The sequence below is a fragment of the Siniperca chuatsi genome, linkage group LG17 (assembly GCF_020085105.1).
Source record: "Siniperca chuatsi isolate FFG_IHB_CAS linkage group LG17, ASM2008510v1, whole genome shotgun sequence".
Lineage (NCBI taxonomy): Eukaryota > Metazoa > Chordata > Actinopteri > Centrarchiformes > Sinipercidae > Siniperca > Siniperca chuatsi.
The window spans coordinates 23,065,630-23,086,490 of record NC_058058.1 but is presented as its reverse complement, the minus strand read 5'-3'; the positions used below and the strand labels follow the sequence as shown (position 1 = coordinate 23,086,490).

The following is a 20,861-nucleotide window of genomic DNA, read 5'->3' as shown; positions in this document are numbered from 1 at the left end:
TTCGGGACACTCTCTGCTCTGAGGCCCAGAGGAGGGGAAGTCGTGGGGGTGGTGGTGCGTGGGTTGGGTTATAAAGGCTAGCAGAGCCATGCTTTTGCTTTACAGTTGTAGTCAATTCGGAGATCAATGGAAACACGGTCATGAAGACTTCAGAGGGAGGCTGTATTGTTGCAGTAGAGTGTTTTACATGAGCCTTTCTTTCATACGAGAGAGGACTTTGTTGAGAGCATTTGTTTCTCATTTTCTACGGGTCTGGGGATCCATTGCGGTTATGCACCAAGAGGATTTTGTTTAAATTTCAAGAGCATAAAGAATCCCATTATGACATGTGAACACATACATGTTATACAAACTCTGTGGTGAAAAAACCCAAGTGGGACCCATTAAACACAAATCAAATCCATTTGTATTGTGAATTTTATTAAAGTTGAAATTGAAAGAATTGAAATTTGAATTATCCTCACTTTTTGTCTAAGGAAATTTAAACTATAATGATACTGCAGCTATTGTGCAGATTTTTCCGTTTTTCGAAAGAGGATAAAACATTGGACAAAACATTTAAGGACTGGTGTTGCTAGGGTGCGCTATAGAGGCAGAAATTACAAAGCACTTTGCTGATTCAAATGGTTTCGTTCAGTTCTGTGTTAATTTTGGCAGCTATTTTAGATTTAGACTTAGTCTTTAGATGAAAATGCTTATTAGTTTTAGTCACATTTTAGTTATTTTTATTAGTCAAAGTGTTTTTTCTCTTTAAGCTAAACTAATTCATTAAAGGCGCTATTAATAACATTGATAACATCCAGCCACTATATAACGCACTCTCCCCCCCCCCTCCATTCCATTCCAGTGGTTGCCAGTTCGTTGCCAAGTCCGCTTATAATACGCGACTTTGGGCTTCTTCTCTTTCTTTTTTTTAAGTCGCATGTGGTTTTTTGAGCTTGTTTTAAAAAATATGGTTGCTTGCCAGGAAAGCGACTTAATTTTTTTTCCATTTATGGTCACTATTTTCCCCATTGCAGTGACTGACAGTGTCTGCTCACAGCCTCACAAATAATATCAGCGCAGTAGTGTAATTCGCCCTGCCACAAATCCCCACGAGGACCTATCCCGCCCCCCTCCTCCCTCTCACTGGAGAAAAATCAATGTCATGTCAGTCACGTTGTAGCCGAACCGACCTGCTTTTATTGCAGTTATTGCCTAGTTACGAGTCAGATTCATAGACTGCATGGTCAGATTTCACAGGTTTCTAGTTTTATTTTTAGAGTGCACCATTCTGACATTGCCCTCAGAAATATGTAGGCTATCCTTTGTAATTAAGCAATACATTAATACAATAGTTTATAGGTTGGTTGTTTCTAATTAAATAAACACATCTTTCATTTTAGAATGAAGACATTATTCTAGCCATTATCAGAGGCGATTTTTACATTTAATTTGTAGCAAATAAAATGGACTACTCGGATTTATTCTTTTTTTAAGAGATGATAAAAGAAGTCAATGGAGCACATGATTCTTCTTAGTTTTCCTTTTTAAATTTAAATCAGCATTGTTACAGGCTTTTTATTTTCTGGCTATACAGACTAGATGTAATCAGATTACATCACGCTTTGTGAGTAATCCAACAATCCCATACTCTGTCAGTGTAAATTGTAATCATTACCAGATAATGTTTTCCAAGTTGTCAGCATCACCCTAAAATACAAGAGTAACCACCAAAGCTAATATAAATAAAATCTGTTTTCGCTTTTCAAACTCCGAGGAGTTTCATTTTAATATGCTGCAGGCTCATTTATTGAGCATGTTCACACTGAGGCTGTAACAGGCTATATTAATATTGGGCTTGTTTTTGAAGCTGCGGTTGCGGCAACACTGTTCGTTGCACAAACTGCATATTTTATGGTCGACAGACTCTGTCATGTCAAGTGATGAATATTTCGTGATAAGAGTATTGAATTTGTTTAGCAACATATAGCTATACATTAGCTATAGATGTAGGTTACATTGTGTGGTGGTGTTTCATGTAACGTTATCTATGGTAATCTTAGGATATGGCTAGCTAGCTTTAGGTAACCCTTTTTTCCCCCATCATTTGATAATTATAGAGGCCCTATATTGCAACACTTATCTGTAAAATGACATTTCAATCATCCTTACACTATAAGACATTAGGTAAATATTTACATTTTAATCCAATGAAAGTACAGTACAGTACATTGTAGGGATGCTATGAAAACCCACAGCGCTCCACATCAGACAGACCACTACAGTAAAAGTTGACGTTAGCTAGTGTTGACCTAACATTATTCAAAGTGTTTTCTTGCTGAAAACAAATCTCATAGCGGATTATAAAAAACAGCTGAGCGCCACACAGCAGCAATGGCTACAGGCAGAAAGGGCGACTGTATGATCATGTCAGTATTTTCAGATTTTTATATCAACATGAGGACTGTAGCTGTTGAGCTCAACGCAGCTGGCTATATGGCTAGACTGCTATATGACATGACACCCTCAATAAAAGTCACGTTTTGTGTCTAAACACTATAATGAGCAGATTTTCAGTAGTTCTGAACTGTTCTTTAATTTACCTTCAACATGACACATTGGTAATATATTGGGATCCCACGTCCACTCCATTGTTAAAGAAGAGCGACCGTCTTTTCATGAGTGGACCAGTCCGCCACCTGCCAAGACGGACCAGGTTGATCAAGTTGTCCTGCATAAACTTGAACTGGCCCCAAGCCACCATTTATATCGGACCCTGGCCCACTTCTGAATCCCCTCTGATATGCATCTTCGTTATAACGTTACACTGTTTGAGGGAACTATAAGGTTAGGTCACTGGAAGCAACCGTCACTAATGCTAACGTAGCTCCTCAGGGATTGAAGCTGGATTTTTCTAATTTTGACAATCTAACCGATGACACCACATTAGTTAAGGCTGTAAGGACTATGCCTGTCGGTAGTTGTTGTTTATTTTGTTTAAATTTGCAGAATTGTAATTTTAGGGGTTATTGCTGTTTGCACGATTAAGCTAAGATAGCTAATATGTGCTATGTCAGTGTCTGTTTCTTCCACACTAACTGGAAACTATACCACGTGATGCCAAAGTTATTATACTATTGGCTCACAAGCCTTGTTAGAACCAAAATCAGACATCTCACAGAGGTAAACAAAACATTCATTTTGGACCTGTCAAAATTTTTAAAATGATTAATACACAATCTTTTTATTTTATTTATTTTTTTAGGAAAAGTGATACTTTTATTCCGCACCTTTAAAAGCTCTGTGGATGTATTTTAAAAAAAAAATTGTCTACATAAAAATGTTATCAATACAACCTTTAAAATCACAGTAATGCTGAAACAATTAGTTGATTAATAAGCCTACCTGGCCTTAGAGCTAAAAAATCGTACACAAATATCTTCCAAATAAATTGCTCTACCATCTTAGAAATAACAGTTTGACTAGATAGTATTTGAAATGCATATTCAGGGCTTTCCATTAAGCTTTTTCTGGTAAGGACTGGAGTAAGGGAAAGTAAGCAAAAACGTATCGAGCATAATTACAAGTTGCTTGTCTAACTATATAGATAAATTAACTTGCAGGCTATAAACATTACAGCAGCAACACGTGATGCACACTGATGCATTGGGGAACAGGTCTGAAAAGCCACTACCGTTACCCATATGTTTCACTCGAACGATAAGACAATATAAGACGGTGTAGTCCCTCATTTGTCCAGGAGTGTTCTATCGTAGAAAGGTTTCAGTCGTAGTCATCGGGACACTGTTTTTCAGAATCAAGGCGTTTGGCTCCCATCCGAAGTCAACTGTCATTGAGAATGACTTCCGGATGGGGCAAACGTCTTGATTCTGAAAACAGTGTCCAGATGACTACGACTGAAACCTTTTCTACGATAAGACAATATATGATAAAGCATTTCACTTGTCTGACCAAAAAGTCTTGTCCTGGACAAGTTTTAACGTTAATTGTCAAGCCCTGCATGTTTCACTCACAAGCTTTGAAGTTAGCAAACTGACGTTAGCTAACACATTAACCCAGCCAACGTTAGCCTGGAAGCCAACTTTTTTTGTGAAAAAAACTGGCATCCAGCCAGGCTAAGCTAACGTGGCTTGCTAGCAAATTTGCCACAAGTTGACATAGCCGACTACCTAGTAACAATGACTTAACATTAGCAAATGTATGTGCTTAGTTAACATTAGGACTTACAGTTAGCAACTTGAGTGTCTCTTGAGGTTGGTTGTATTCGTCCCACCTAATTTGTAGCCACAGGGCTTCTCTCTGTCTCCCGTTACTACAGTGATTGTGTTTTCCTTTCTGGTGTGTGTCCATAGATCTATTATTTTATTCAGCCTCTGCACACATAATATCAGTCTGCACCACACGTCAATCAATGACAGGAATGCATTGTTTATAATTTCACAGACAGACTAGCTGTACAATTGGGGAAAATATCATGCAGTTTGTGAATGTCCGATAATCCGATATTTTTAGCTCGTCAACATCTCGTCTTCGTCATGGAAAAAAGGTTGTTAATGAAAACTATGGCGAAAAATATTCGTTAACGAAATTAACAATGGTTCAGTTCAAAGATTCATAGTCACTGACTATGTCTTTCATTCACTTTTTTTCTAAGCTAAGCAACGTTGCATCAGCATTCAAATGCACTTCAGTATGTACAGGAGTAAGTGAACACATCACTGTTCATAATGCCATGACATTTGACACTGATTCTGACTGTCTTCAGTTCAGTTGTAAGCTCAGTTGGTAGCTGGTTCAAAGTTACTGTTACGTTTCTGTGGCTTTTGCTGTCTTTCAGTAAGCTTTTAACAAGGAAGTAATTATGACCCAGCTGACAATGGTGTCTGCATAGCCCACATAGCGTTGTTTATGTACAATTAGCAAATTAAGATGTTTTCCTTTATAACATTGAACATAAAGAAAGACCCATCATACTATTGAGTTTGTTTTCCACTTGGAAAGTTGAAACTACCAAGCTAGGCTAACTAGCTTCCCCTCAGAGAGTGGAAGCCAGCTAGCCTACCTTGCACTGATTCCCACTAGACATTACTTTTCATTTGTGTTATTTCAACACCTGCTGAGTCATCTGCAGCTCCTACACACTCAGTGTTGTGTTAGCTAGCTGTAAGCTAGCATTAAGTTTTTCTTTGGTCCAGTTGTGGTAAAGGCAAATGACCAAACTGTTAAAACTTACAGCAATGAGCAGTCCTCCTGTAACCTCAGCACTCACGACACAGAGAAATATATGGTGTGAGCACTGACATTACAGATGAGACTAATGCTGCCTTCAAATGGGGTCGTGTTTACCATGTTCAAGAGAAGAGTCCATATGCTCGCCCCCCTAGGAAGTGGAAATCTTCTGAAAGCTCAGAGTTCATGAGTTGTGACGTGTTTGCTGACTTTTTCAGATATGGCGCAGGCCATGGAAGTTCATTTTTAGGTGGATGGTCAGTTAATATATTGCAATTCTTTGTAAATCCAATTTCTTGCTCCTCCACATGGTGTTGAAATACAAAGTAAGTCAATATTTCTATGTTTGGTGTCCATGTTGCCATTGCCTAGCAGCGGTGTTTTCATGACTTACCTTCAACTCCAAGCATTTCGTGTACACAACTTCCCATGTTGTAACCACAAGCTCACAAGTTCCATTTGAAGGCAGCATAAGCAATGACCAACAATGTTGGGCCCTGAAGCTGGTTGAAAGTCTGTGTGTCTGATGGAACTGAAGTGATATTACAAACTATTTTTAGTGTCCGCCCACACAGATATTTTACTCAAAAATGTACGCCTCCTGGAGAACACAAGAATATAGGAGACCTATCACTGCAAAAAAATAAATAAAACTTAACTTAATTTTTTTATATATATAATTTTGACCAAATAAGTCTACCAAGATTACTGATTTCGTAGCAAAAATGAATTTTAATTTCCAATTGACTTTTAGATAGTGATATCAGAAAGAAGAGAGACTATCTGAATACAGTTTTAACAAATACTACGATTCAGGTATGTGTGTGTGTGCACGTACTCTATGTATGTTTAAGTGCTTGTCAGCCACAGCCTTTATGAAAGTGATAAATGGGGGGCCAGCTAGCTTTAATGGGTGGTTGGGCCAGCTGTACCAACTCCTCCTCGCTTGCATCCTCTAGCAAACACAATTAGTCACATTGATCAAGTGAGCAGCAGAACAATGGGTAGTACCCCACTAGAACCACCTCTGTGGTTTAGTCTCCACCTTCACTGACCAGACTGGTTGGACATGATGGATATAGGCGACATACAGGAAGCTGGGCAAATGAATTCATTGATCTCACATCACAAAGAAATTCATTGTTAAAAGAAGGAAAACTAAGATAAGGGAGACTAGACTGTGTTTCGCTGTCCTGTACATGGTTTGGTTGTATAAGTGGGCAACCAAAAGCAGATGACTGTGTAGTATTTAATGAAAGCAAATGTAAATGATGACATGTGCCTGTAGTTGAGAGAGAGACAGCTATATTGGTCATACCATGCCAGTGGAGGGGGGTAGATGCCACTTTGTCTCTGTCGTCATGCTGCTGACTGTTGTGGTCTCTTTTTAACATGTTCAATTCTTCACAGATGTGGTGTTCAGTTTTAAGGCATATTCCCTATCACAGCCATTAAACCCATGTAATGGTGCCAAGATGTTCCCGGAGACACGAGGCATATAAAATAAAAAGCCTGATGTGCTCCAGAGGAAATTCTCAAAACTGAAAAGAAATACTTCAAATGTGTAATTTGCCTTTTGCAATAGCAAAAACCACATGCTGCACATACAGCAACATAAAGCTGTTCAAGTTTTTAAAACTGCTTCCTCAAAAGAAACCTCAGTGGTGTAACAAATGGCTTGTGGGAATACAAGACACGGCAAGCAAAGTTGAAATAAAGACGTGATCTTTTAATCAGATATGTGCAACATACAGTCTGAAAGAACACCATAATTGGAGCAATTTTTCTGTTTTTAACAAGCCTCTTTTGCACTGCGAGTAATGGAGAACGTCTGGATGTATTTGTAGGGTTCCTCTCTTTTCATTGCATTCCTGCTGAGACAATTTTGCACAGCCTATAGCAAACAGCCCATATATTTTTTAAACAGCCAGACTCATAAAAAGAAAAAAAAAAAAAAAAGCACGGCTCCTAATCCACACTTTAATGAGCGAAAACGGAAGTAATGACACGCAGGGAATAATCTTTCTTCTTTCTGCTCCGCCAATTGACACCAATAACCCATGGCCAGCTTAATGCGCCGGTTGTGACACGTTGTATAATAGCAAATGAAAACTTCTCCTGGGATTTTCTCCCACAGGCAATTTTTTAGAATGATGACACTTAAACAATAGCTGGATCAGAGCGCTCAACTTTGTCATCATGAGTGAATCCTATTACGTGGCAGCATAATGGCCGTCTGTGAAAACAGAAAGAGAATGAGTATCACAAGGCATCTTTTTGCGCCGGAAAACAAAGCTCATTTCAGACGTCTCGAAGTCCGAGCCACCCTTTGTGTCAGTGCACAGCCTCAATTGTTTTCTCCTCAGCGAGTAAATGCCCGGCTTAATGCAGCTCAGAGAAATGATACTTAGAGTTTAGTCCAAACATTATGAATACATTCATTTCTGCTGTTCCATAACACGCAAGGTTACATTTACGCTAAATGAGTATACAGATATCATGACTTTCTAAAGCTTTATTTTAACACATGCAGTAAAATGGCTCCGTGTTATAAACATTTCTGGATCGCTATCAGAGGAGTTTGGAGAACATCTTGATAGGATGAAGATGCTACTTTGGATTCCAACAATGGGAGGCTGTTTCAGCTAACTCCAGGCATCCTTTCCCCATTCCAAATACCAAGACAGCTAGCAATTTGGGCAATAAACACTTTAATGGCAGCTTGCCATCCCCCTTCTCTGTCTGTCTCACTTTGTAGCATCAAAAGGCCACAGAGAATTGCATTTTACATTGAGCCACTTAGAAAAACAGGGAGGACACATATGACGTTTTAGAAAAGAAGACTATCATGTTTTGTTTGGGATACATGCACGGTTAGGTTATAATTTGATTAAATTTAAACATGCATGTAAAATGTAGGGCTTTGGATTTGACTGAGAAATAAATGTATTGACATACACATTTATTTCAGTGTTATTTAAGAAAGACACTTTTCTTGGCATTACCCCAACTGTAAAAGCATAAAAGGTGGAGAAAAAGCAAAAGGTTAAGAACACATTTTTTTCTTTTCATAAGGCTCACTCATTAACGGGTCAGAGCAAACTGCTGAATGAAACAATGTAGCTGGTGTTTCAGAATCATCTGTATCTTATCATTGGGGGGAAAAAAAATCCCCTAAACAGAAAAACGTGGAGAGCCAGACTTTTCCTTCAAAGAGCGGCTGTTGTCTTTAAGGAGGGAGGGAGCTTGCTTTCAGCCCGAGACTGGTTCTCATCATTTTGACAATAAAACTTAGAAGTTGAAACAAAGCAACGTTTCATTAAAAAAAAAAAAGAGAGAGAGAGAGAGAAAAATTAGGGGGCTAGGAGATTTCCGCTGGTCTGCCCCGAATCGCCCCCCCCCTTCCAATCCAGCAGCCAAAGAGGAGCAGAGTAATGACTTTAGGTGAGCTTTGGAGGCTTAATTCCTCTCGGGCACCCTGGGGCTTAAGGACGGAGAGACCAAAGGGCTTGAAATGGTTCAGAGATGAATGAGTGGTTGTGCTTTAAATTCCCAGAGGTTTGTTTTTGTAGTGTGAGGATTTTATGGCAGCATTTTTGTTGCTTTTTCACAAGCTAAACATGAAGACAAGATCTGACACAGAATAACGAATGAAAATGTGCCACATAGAGTGAGTTCAGTTCAGATCACTCCATTGATCAGGAAACAATACATTGCGGACCTTAGGCACTTACTGTTGCTTTTCTATGGACATAAGGAGCAGGCAAGAATATAAGAAATGTCAATCAATGAACTCCCTTTACAACATTCATGTCCATTTGATTTAACACATTTCACAACAAATCCGAGATACACTGTATTAAAAAGAGCGTATTAGTGGTGCAATGAGGAAAGATGAGCAGTGCATGCTTTAATCAACAAGGCAAAAAGATTATAAGCACTATTATATGTATATATTTACAGACAAATCTGTACAATTTTTACATTTTGCTGCTGATAAATGCATTAGAAAAGAGTCAGTTTTGTTAGAAAATACACCAGGGTGATTGTCCTCTCACATGTCAGCACTCGTGGAGACCTGTGATATCCTGGGGCCAGAGTCGATCTCGAAGCGGTAGTGGTAGCCCTCCCACACCTCCCTGCAGGCGTCACGCATGTCGTAGATCCGCTTCTTGATGCCCTTGCGATTGAGATAAAGTACAAAAAGGAAGATGAGGCCTACGAAGCCCAGGACTAGACCCAAGAAGACGTAAGAGGTCTGCAAAGCAAGGTCAGCCCCTGCATTCCTCTGGTGGCACCCCAGAGTCAGCGTGCCCACGGCAAGCATGGATGTGTTTCTCATGCCGGCTGGGAAGGCACACAGCAGGCCCTCAGCGTCTCTAACGCGTCCCTGTGATCTGTTGAGCCACAGGGCAAAAGGTTCGATTCCACACTTGCATGTGAACGGGTTTTCCCCCAGCAGAAGAGCAGTGCTCGGCAGGGAGTCCAGCTCTCGCAGGCCCTCCTCGGGCACCGTCTTGAGGGCGTTTAAGGTCAGGTCGAGCTCCTCCAGGTGCTCCAAACCCGAGAAGGTGGAGTTGTGGATGGCCACCAGGGAGTTGTTGGAAAGCTGGAGCCGCCGCAGGCTGGTTAGGTGGGAGAAGATACGTGAGGGTAAATAGATCAGGCTGTTGTCAGAAAGGTCCAGTCCGTTCAGCGTCCCCAGGGAGCTCCAGCGGAGAGAGGTGGCCAAGTCCATCACTGACAAGTGGTTGTAGAGGGCTCGGCTCAGGTTGAGCTCCCGCAGAGTCTGGTTCTGCACTGTGAAGGCCTCGGGGTGAATGACTGCCAGCTGGTTATTGCTCAAATCCAGAGAGCGAAGGCTGCGGAGTCCAGCAAAAGTATGGGATTCCACCTCGGAAATTCTGGATTTGAGGAGATCCATGAGATATTATTCTCACTTTCAAATCACATAGAAGACCAAGAAGGTGAAAAAAGAATGTATGTTTCTGATTTATTTTGGATCAAAACTAAAATCAAATTGAACGTGGTTGTCATTTGAATATACACTGAAAGCCTGCAAAGCCCGCGTTTCAAGTGTCATATAACCAAATTCATATGATCGGCTTAGCTGCTATATTTCAGGAACAATGAGGACCAACTGCTGACTGAAAAACAGTGTTCTGCTATTGACACAAACTGTTCTATTTTAAGGAATAAATTGCCAAATGTCAAAAAGGCACAGGAGTCTTACCTGTTATTGCTCAGAGACAGGTTGGTCACATTATCCAGCCCCTTAAAGGACTCCGGACCGATTCGACTGATTTGATTCCCAGTTATGAAAAGATTCCTGGTGTATCCGGGGATCCCAGTCGGGATACTGCGCAGGTCTCGGGAGACGCACTTCACGGTGTGAGCCGCCTCTGAGCACTCGCAGCGCGGAGGGCACGACGCGTAAACGGAGCCGAGCAGCGCGCAGAAAACAATGCGCTGTGCCAAGTCCAGCATGTTGGAAAGAAAAGCGTGCAGTCCGAGAGCGGCGAGCAATAGCGAAAGAGAAACACACAGAAAATGAATAAATGAAACGATCAGCTCCTCCAAGACATCATTATCATCTGTTGTCCCGGCTGGGAATGCGCTTCAACTTTGCATCTCTGCAGAAAGTGTGGCCGGGAGGCAGGGTCTGATTTCCATGAGAACAAAACTGGGGGTCGTGCTGATCAGAGGGGGTGTTTGATCCTTAGCCGTGGCAAAGCGGGGTGTCGCTTCTTCTGCAACAATGAAGTTAAAAGGACCATCGCCTGGTGGGCTGATCTGCGGGGAGGGGCTTCTCTCCTGCCTGTACCCTGTCCGGATCCACAAGATCTTCCTGTCAGCCTCGAGTCGACTCTACTGGCAGGAGAGATGGAGGAGGAGGAGAAAGTGTTTGGACTTTTGGCTCTTCTTCACTACATGTTTACAATTCCGCGCGGTGCAGCCAAATATAATCGTATGGCGTCAATATTGCAGTCCCTTACACAGGAGCCCAAATTTGGATATGGGAATCTGGACTTACAACTATTGCACTGCAGATCAAAAAATATTGCATGACATCTGTGTTTTCTATAATAAAACTCCCATCGGGGCAGAGTTTAATACCCATGCTTTCTTTCTGTATCATAGCATCTTGTCATTGCCTTATTTTATTACTCTAATTTAGGTTTATAGAGGAGGTTTTTATGATAATTGCTGTTAAATGCAATGACTTTGCCATAACTTCACTATTTACTAGTTGGTGAATTTGATGTTCTGGTCATTCCCACCTACCCAGGTGGTACGGTAAAACTGGGGGAGGGGTGTTTGGGGGCCAGACTGCAAAGCCTTTGATCCCCCTTTTCTTGAATACGATGATGCTCTGCAGGATAACGGTCAGTGAGTGGGACTTTTAGCCACTTGATAGTAGACTAGTTGTGACGGCTTCCCTTCCTTAATGTTTATTCTGACAGCTTAGAATGATTATTTCAGGAATCACTTCTGAGTGTATTTATAGAAACTTCAGGAGGAAGAGGAGGAGGAAGACACTTTGCCTTTCATGGCTCAGAGAGCCTTGAAATCCTAACATCATCCCTCCTGCTGACAGCCTTGATGAAACACAGTTGTCATAATTAAATGATGGAAATCCAAGTTTAAAAAAAAAAAAAAAAAAAAAAAAAAAGAACTCCCACACATTTCTACAATAATAGACATCTTTATTGGTATTATAGCTTAGGTCATAAACACATTCAGAGTTCACACAGTCACTTGCAGGAGTCTTAAAACTCCCTGTGGGGCTATATGATCTGCAGCATAAAAGATATTTTGGGGATTAGAGAAAACAAAAGTTTTTTTTTTTTTTTTTTTTTTTTTAAATTGCAGACTGGTATAAGTATATATGGATAGTGGCACAAATAATAGCATCCCAACAGTCTTTTGTCAACAGACTGAAATGCTAGGACCACAGGTCTCCACATTCCTGGACCTGGCTCTTGGATACAACAAGGCACCGCAGCAGGCAACATCTAAACCCATTCAAATGATCTCCACTGATTATCGCATTCTTGCACATGCGTTCCAATAAAGGATTGGTGTACTATTTCTCGCTCTTCCTAAAATATACATATTTATATATACGTAAAAGCCGTAATAATGACAATGTTGGGCCATTCATTCATTACCTTTCATAGCTAAAAAATGTAATGAATGAGCGGTTTTACTACAAGAAAACAAGTTACATATCCAGTTTGTCTCCAATTTTCTGTCATTTAGCAAAATTATAGAGATTACTTTTTTTAAACACCTGCTACTTAGTAACACCACTCGGAACACAGGGCTACCAGTCTGCTTACTTGCATCCAAAGTCCTAAATCTTAATTTCCTAAAAATTAAAAATATAAATATGAGACTTTGGGGCATAAAGGCGATTACCTCTTCACACTAGTTACTAGTGACATGGCTTTAAAAAATAGCCATGAAGTGTCACAGTAAAAAGGTTTTAAATATTACCCAAACCATGTGTTTTTATATAGACAGTATCAGTTTCCACTGTTAAAATTGAGGCCAGATTCTCCATTTCAGCTCTAATCTACAGAATCTGTAGCTACACATGGTACAGTACATTGCATCAAATCAACATTAACCTAAGCAGGCCTGTTAGTCTAATTTATTATTTATTCTTAAGGTTTACCAGCAATCACATAAAACTTGGAAGAGATTAAGAGAAAGATATGGAGTAATAAATATAGAAAATCAAATCACTAGGCAGTTGGCTGCAATGAAATGCAGCTGATTATTCAAGAAGCCACAGTATGTATCAAACATGAACTTCTCTCTAAAAACACTCATATTCTTGCATGCATGCAGTACACACATGCTGGCATGCAATCACATGCTCTCTCCAATCAATGTATGCATGACTAACACACATGATCGCGCACTCATTCAGGCACAAATCTGCTCCTTTGCCGAGCAGAGATGATATGCATTAGAGGAGTAAAGAGAAAAAAAAAATACACTGTAGATTATTCAAAGGATAAATATGTAGAGTGAGTGGTCAAGTTTGCAAAGTATATAAAGAGCACCTGGTGTAGAGTATAATGTGTGATCAAATATTTACAGGCAACATAGGTGAAATACACACAAGAGGCCACAGAATATCTGCTTTCAACAAAAGCCCAATGAGGAAAGCAGAGTCTAGAAAACTGGCACTGTGTTAGCCCTAATGTTAAACCCTTAATACAGAAAATAACTGATAATTTAATTTACAAGCTCACACTTAAAATGACATCTACTTTGGATTATTGCAGGATGTTGGCCGGTATATATCAAAGCTTTGTTAAACAGCGCTAACATTTCACAATGACCTTCGAATCTGATCTGCAGAGGTGGGAAACAGCAGGAGCGACGCAGGTCAGGCGCTGGGTGAAACTGGGGATATTCAGCAGGGGTTGGTGAGTGTGAAAAACCTGAGGATCTTGGCTACCTGCTGCTTCTGGCAGCACCGCAGACAAAGAGAGGGCTCAATACTTTTTTCTGTGCGACTGCAAACAATGAGGGGATTTGAATCTACTCACGACAGCCATGGCAACGGATTTCGAGTGCCAACCATCATGTGGAATGAGTGGTTTTTAAAAACACGTCAAAAATAACTACAAAACTGAAAATATAATATATAAAAAGGGATCTGTGAGAGGGGTCATTTTTAGGCACTGACTCTTGCTTCTTCCCATAAAGGCAAAATTAGTAATGAAAAACAAAACATCTCTCAGGTTGAACATAAAGATCAGACCAGGTTTCATAACTCTGAAATCAACAGGCTTTTCATTCAAAAACTTTGGAGTTTGCTGTTCCACTATAGTGTATAGAAATAAGTATAGAAAACCAAAAGGAGCTTTCCTATTCTGTATTTCCCACAGCCACATTCATTGAGGTTGCTACAATCGTTGCAGTGATGATCTGTAGTTAAAAAGGTATGAAAACATTTATCGTAAACCTATTAAAGTAGTACCATGAGGTGATACGTGTAATGCATGTACAACATATGAGAAAATATTACTTTTTAGAAGATGCAGACTTTTTGACATCCTATGGCGTTAGACTGAATACAAGTAAGAAAATGCACAGAAATACAACCCGCTCTGGCATATTTAGGTTGAAGTTGCAGTACTGTGTTCAGTCACTTCTCTCAAAATAAATGACTGAATATAAATTAATTTGCGTCACTAGGGCATTCCAGCTTCACCACTGCAGTAATGCCAGTAACAGGCTGCCTGTTTTACACAAACCGAGCATGTGTTGGCATACATGTGTTGGACATTCCTGTTCAACAATCTTCTCTTGGAGGCGAGAAGTCTGTCTCCTCGGTTACTTACACCGTGTGATGCCCCCCTTGTTGTTTAAAAGGTCAACCCTACATCCGACCTGCAGGGGTTCCACTGTGTCCTTAACCTGCCACCTAGGTCACCGCAGGTTGAGGGCCAGGGCCACTGTGAGAATGATGCCCATCAACATCAGGAAAGGCAGCCAGGTCTTCAGAAAGCCTGCACAGCTGGATCAGGCAGAGAACACCCACAGAGAGAAGAAGAGAGACAGAAAAGTGAAGGTGAGGAGAAGAGCATGGCGGTGGTGACGTGGGCCTAATCCAATTTATGTATGATTTCCCCCCACCCATAGTCCTGATAATGTCCTGCTGAAGAGAAGGCACGAATCAGGGGGAGGAATGTCCTATATATATATACACACACACACACACACACACACACACACACTCTCTTAATACTTCCTAAGAATCAGGGCTCTCTCTCTTGTGTCCTGAGAAACACCAGGTTCAAGGCATACCAGTGAAATCATGCCCGAGCCCCTGGGATCCCAGTGAGAAACCTCATTCACAAGCTTCAGCCCTACTTCTTAGGGTGGCTTTGAAGAGAGCAGCTGTAGATTATAGGGTAGGCACTAGCTTGGGCCTTTAAGGCAGATACAATGCTGATATTTCTGGACAGAAGATGCAAATGAACAATTTTCTGTGCCAATGCCAATATATTTCAAACCATTACAAAAATGACATGTTGTCCAGGATAACTGTATTGCACTGTATGTAACGTGGTGAAATGAATCAATCCTTTCTTGAAAATGACCCATTTTTCATTGTGTTTGAAATCAAGTTTGAAGTGCTGACTCTTAGCAGTCATTTGATGGTTGTTTACTGTGTGAAAGTCGACATGGAGACATGAACAGGCACTATCCTGGTGATGTTCTTGCCAAGTCCGTACAGCAGCCATCTTCTCTTCTTGCTTGTTTCAGGGGCTTCAGCAGGTGAACCACCTGTTCAGTTGGACTAAGATCAGGTGGCTGATATGACCAGCCAAGAACATTTCCTGCTGCACTGTCCAAAAATTGGGAGACTATTCCTTCACTGTTTACCTACCATGGACGTGAACACCCTCAAACACCCTTCAGCAGTTTAACCTCGTAGTTATCAGTCACCATTAAATTTCAAATCCACTGGGCTAGATTAGAGCTGCAACAATGAAAAACAGTGTCCTAAATCTTTCTGCCTGGACTTTAGATTTCTTGAGACTGCGCAGAATTCAGACTTGCCAGTGATTTTGTTTCTCTATGAAAAATTAGAACTATTCAAAATGATTCCTTTTTATGTTTTAGTAGAGGCTATGTGCTACAAGTCAGTCATGTATTTTCATGTCAAATCTAGCCTCGGGACTCAGACTTGTTGAGAACAACATGCAGACATCTATTATGTTTTGAAATGAATGTTAATGTCATCTTCAAATAGGCGTATTGGGTCACGCCTGTTCTGGTTGACAATGCCAAATGAGACTATTGAAAACAGATGATGTGATTTGCACCATATTCATATTTTCACTCACTGAGATCAACAGTATAATTCTAGCGGTATCCCATTTCACTGACAGTGAAATTTTCCAAGTTTTAAGGCCAAGTTTGCCAAGTCTGATTCACACAACAACTCAACCCTCTTTGCTGTAGTTGGAACATTTTTTTCTGTACCATTCGTCAGTCTAACCCCAGCAAGCAGTCTTCCCAAAGACTGGAAAAGGTACCCTATTCTTACCTGACATGTTTTCCATGGATCAGAGCGAGGAGGCAGAGGTTGACCATGTTCCATGAGGTGCTGTTTTCATATCGCATCAGATTCAGAGCCATGGCAACATGTGAGTGACAGTTGTCACAGCAGAGGTTGTGCTTTGGAGAAAACAAGAGTACAAATCATTACTGGTGTTTCCACTTCTAGAAATTAAAATGAAACACATACTTATTATTTACCATCCTGTGCTTATACTCCTCCGAAGCATCGTGTACCGCTGTGTCCCAGGCATTGGAACCACTAGCGTAGACTTTGCTAACGTCGAGCATCCAGTACCTACAGTCAAGAGAAAACAGGATTGTTGTTTAGGACAGATGTAAGGAAACAGGTTTGGTCCTCACTATTTCTCTGTAGCAATATGTTCGCTGAAAAAAATCAGTGTAATCACAACACACCCAAATATTTTCATTTACTTACTTTGTTGGTCTTCCAAAAGCCATGTTGTCTTCCTGCAAAAAAAAAAGAATGTTTATTGCAAATGGGTCCATGTCAAAACTATGAAGCTGCATGTTGCAGCACCACTAGCTGGATGATCAGGTTCGTTTTTCCTCCATAATGAAGCAGCTTTGAAAAAACTATTCACAGAATTTGAGCCCCTTATGCCCCTCTACAAATGTATGCATCTTCATCAGCAGCTTTAGTGTCCAGACTAAAATAATGATGATAATCTAATATTTTTGAAAAAGAGTTGATTTAGGCATCTTCATAACACTGTGTGTAAAATTCACCTCAACTGCTTTAAGGGTTAAAAAAAAGAAATAAAGCTCTATAAAGCACAACTAAATGTGGTCTGTCATACTTTGGGGTCTATCGCATTTGGTTCTCATACATCAAGCTTTTGGGGATCATGCTTCACTCTGTGGTTGTATGTTTTTGCTGTCAAATCCGACAGACTTCAAAGTTCTGTGTAACAGTTGTGTTCTTTGCAGAAGAAACCACACTGGAGTTTCATTTCTGGTATGTTTTTTTCCTCCCAGCAAAGGAGCAATGTTTGCATCTTTTACCAGGGAATTTAAGTTAAACTGAATTATTGTTTCTAGGCCAAAAGGCTCATGAAATATAGTTGTACAGTAGGGTTTCATGAACAACGTCTACATTGTAATCAGTTAAAAATGTATAAGAACCTGTACAGCACTGCGTGGGAAAATGCCGCCGCCAATCATGTGAATGGGATCTCTGCTTTGATACAATTGGGGTGGCAACGCAGAGGGCAAGGCGCTGCATCGCCCAATCTAACATATACAAGCGCACCTTCCTGGTAGATTACTTTGTAGGTAGATGAACGCAGCTGTGCAGTGTTTTGGTGTCTGTTAGGCTTTCAATCTGGATCATATTTCATTATCTTACTGGTACCTTTAGCAACACCCCCCCCCCGCATATTAGACAGCTTGTGTCCATTATGAAATGGTTGATGCAACTTAATTTGGTTATTTGGGTTGCAATCGACTAACAAACAAAACTAAAGTTGTGTATTTAGCCATATTCTGGCAAAAAAATGGGAGAGTTTGAAACATACTGAAAATACAAATATAGACCAAAGAAGTGGATTATTCAGCAGCAAGTTTCTTTTGATGTTTGGAAACTCTTGTTTTGCTGTAAAACAGTTACTGTTGGAATCCATTGCAAGAGACTGGAACTGCCATCCTCTGTAAAGGAGCAAGTTACAAACTTTTCAGAGTCTACTTTCAAGCTGAAGGGGTAACATATGTTTTCAGTGGACTACTCATACTCATAAAGCTCATACTCTTGCTAGTGTAGAGCCTCTGTACTGTACTTATTTTCACATACAGGTAGGGCTGTCACAATCATGAAATTTTAGTTGGCGATAAATTGTCATACAAATCATTGCGATTAACAATTTAATTGTCTTTTTCTGTTCATTTTATGCCACAGTGGTGCTGTTGTGTTTGGTCTAAATCCATGTTGTTATTTTCAATGGCTGCTCATCAAAACGATGCGGTCTTGGCAAAGGAGTGTTAATTAACCTTCAAATAGTTTGCGCAAGTGTGCGTTCTGAAACAGTGTTTCACCTCTCGCTCTGCTGCACATTATTTTGAATAGCTTGTTCTAAAACTGCTGAGTTGGCCTACGTAATGTAACAAAAACATGGTTGGTAATGGTAATGGACTGTACTTATATAGTGCCTTTCTGACTACTCAAAGCCCTGCAACTACAAGACAGTTAATTAATGTAGGTTGCTTGATTTTATTTTCAAAAGTGAATATGCAACAGGGAAACAAATTATAAACTGGGTTTAAACACACTGAAATTAAGCAGCAAAGAACTGTCTGTAAATGATCTTAGGCATAACTTTCCCAAGAGCTGTCAAACGCACTGCTGCACCCATAGGGGAGACTCTCCATTATAAACAAAGAGACCTCATTATTGGCACCTCTGTCATCATGTAGACAGTTTATTTGCCTCAGCCCAGCTGATGATGAAAACACACCTGTAGGATCCAGAACTTAATACAGAGTGTAAACCTTAAGTCGACAAGTGTTTCTTATGCTACAGCAATACAGCTCACACCGACTCCTCTTGGAGGTTAAAGCAAAAGAGTATATTGATCCACTTTCTCCTCATACAAAAATAAACTCTGTAAAAACAAAAATATTTCGACAGAAAGGGCCGCCGTTTCTCTCTCTATATATTCCAAACGTGCACACCACTGTTGGAAAAATGTGCAGCTACTCACTGCCCAGAAGTATTGTTAAGTTTCTGCAGTCTGTCCTGAAGGGACATGTATTTCTTTATTTTGCATTACAGGTAAACAAAATATTATTATATTATAGTAGACCTGGATTAAGCACAATATATAAAGAAAAGCAAATATGACTAAATAACATGTAAATAATAATAAATAATATTCAGCTGCAAAACTTCCCTTGATTGTGAAGTCTAACAATTGTGCAAAATGATTGCGGTCAGCTCAAATAATCGCAATCATGTAATAATTGTGACAGGCCTACATACAGGCAATAACACTTATGTTAACCTTACAGGACCACAGCATTACTCACTGAGACAAAGTAAGGTCCAGCAAAGTCCCGGATGACACCAGTGGAAGTGCAGATTCCCATGTGGCCAATGAATGGAAGCAGCCATCTGAACAACAACAACAACAAAAACATACAAAGTTAATATTACAACATAAAAGGTAATATTTCTGTCCATTTTTCCCCAAAACAACTTCTCATCTGGTTTCACAAAACACAAACTGACAACTTTCCAGGTCTACCTCTCTTATCTATATACAGCAGTCCTCAAATATTCATGGTTTGGACTCAAATACACAGATCCCCATTTGATCAGATGAAGTTCCAGGGGCATGTGCCAAATGCATTTCTGATGTTGTTGAATTAGTACTGAGTTACACAACTGTCAGGAATTTATCAATGGAAAACAAAAGATAATACAAATTGGAAGCAATAATTTGTAGTTATACTGTATATTCTCTGCCCCCACCACAATACATACACATTCACACATTTAGAGAGCCATTGTTCTAGGAATATCACTCCAAATAAAAGTAACAATGATTTCGATACTTAGCAAGTTGAAATTTGACAAACAATATGAAAATGTATCATTGACAAATACTATTTTGGCTGGCATTACAAAAAATAAAATAAACAAATAACTTTGCACTTTATGAAGGCTGACTTAAAGCACAGTAAGTTATGCTTTAGCCTCCAACTTTTCAGTATAAACCCGTTTGTGTTGTTTTGTTAAACATTTCTTTACTTATATATGCATCGAAATCTATTTCTATTTTAAATTATACTCATTCTTTATCCGTGACTCTGGCTCTTACTAACACCAATAACAGATTTTTGAAAGGATTTCACCAACAGGGTGGTAATTGTACGTCTGCTAGCTAGCTAAGCTAATAAAACTGTCACTTCGTCTCCCGAGGTTGTGGACAAAAGCCGACTTGCACAGTGGACGGCGATAACTCACGACAACACGGGGATAGGTGTCCACACGATACAGTAAGGATAGCGACTGTTCTCTGGGTTCATTTTCTCAGACGCTATGTGGTAATTCTTCATGGTGTCTTTATCAACAACATCCGCCATCACCAGCTGTGGAAAATGAACTTCATTTGTCCCAGTTACAGTTGAGTCAAGTCAGCCAAATACACGAAACAAGACCGGAAATTTAGTGACTTTAGCTTCAAAATAAAATTTTACATGCGCCACTTTTGGTAATAAATATGGCTAAGTAGAGGGATACACGCCTTCATTAACAGTTCCAATTAAATACTATGTATTATCTTAACATCTGAGGCAAATCATAGCAGACACATTTGACAAAAAGACTGACATGTTATGTTAGCAACACATGCGGTAGTTGAATTTTGGTTTGAACTTGAAAAGGTACAGTCGTAAGCTTTTTTTTGTAATTCAAGCTGGCTTGATACTGTTGTCTGTCTCGGCAGCAGCAGGAGCTTCCGGGATCTATGCGAGCCAGCAAGAGGAATAGGTCGGTCTAGTAAACTTTAGTCAAACAAGAC

At 40.0% G+C, this 20,861-nt stretch overlaps 2 protein-coding genes across 3 annotated transcripts; both read right to left on the bottom strand.

The window, feature by feature from the left end:
- Positions 1-6,940: 6,940 nt before the first annotated feature.
- On the bottom strand, positions 6,941-11,835 carry tpbga (trophoblast glycoprotein a). Its single transcript, XM_044171176.1, has 2 exons — positions 10,466-11,835; positions 6,941-10,136 (listed from the first exon to the last, which is right to left on the bottom strand). The coding sequence occupies exons 1-2, from the start codon at positions 10,717-10,719 to the stop codon at positions 9,287-9,289; spliced, it is 1,104 nt and encodes a 367-aa protein (XP_044027111.1). The 5' UTR covers positions 10,720-11,835; the 3' UTR covers positions 6,941-9,286.
- An 87-nt stretch (positions 11,836-11,922) lies between these two features.
- tmem222b (transmembrane protein 222b) lies at positions 11,923-20,475 on the bottom strand. Of its 2 annotated transcripts, none has more exons than XM_044171181.1 (6): positions 20,306-20,475; positions 19,366-19,450; positions 16,763-16,794; positions 16,525-16,621; positions 16,313-16,443; positions 11,923-14,911 (listed from the first exon to the last, which is right to left on the bottom strand). In XM_044171181.1, the coding sequence occupies exons 1-6, from the start codon at positions 20,422-20,424 to the stop codon at positions 14,872-14,874; spliced, it is 504 nt and encodes a 167-aa protein (XP_044027116.1). In that variant the 5' UTR covers positions 20,425-20,475; the 3' UTR covers positions 11,923-14,871. The 2 variants fall into 2 exon arrangements, with proteins under 2 accessions (XP_044027116.1, XP_044027115.1); XM_044171180.1 differs by having other exon boundaries at positions 11,923-14,773; positions 20,306-20,472.
- Between the last annotated feature and the right edge of the window lie 386 nt (positions 20,476-20,861).

What these genes read in the sequence shown, in the direction of transcription:
- tmem222b (XM_044171180.1), bottom strand. Translation starts at nt 20,424, where the DNA reads ATGGCGGATGTTGTTGATAAAGACACCATGAAGAATTACCACATAGCG. An exon ending in ACACCTATCCCCGTGTTGTC is followed by an intron (nt 19,451 to 20,305) that starts GTGAGTTATCGC and finishes GTTGTTGTTCAG; the next exon opens with ATGGCTGCTTCCATTCATTG. An exon ending in ATCCATGGAAAACATGTCAG is followed by an intron (nt 14,774 to 16,312) that starts GTAAGAATAGGG and finishes TGCCTGATCCAG; the next exon opens with CTGTGCAGGCTTTCTGAAGA.
- tpbga (XM_044171176.1), bottom strand. Translation starts at nt 10,719, where the DNA reads ATGCTGGACTTGGCACAGCGCATTGTTTTCTGCGCGCTGCTCGGCTCC. An exon ending in CTGTCTCTGAGCAATAACAG is followed by an intron (nt 10,137 to 10,465) that starts GTAAGACTCCTG and finishes CCTCAAATCCAG; the next exon opens with AATTTCCGAGGTGGAATCCC.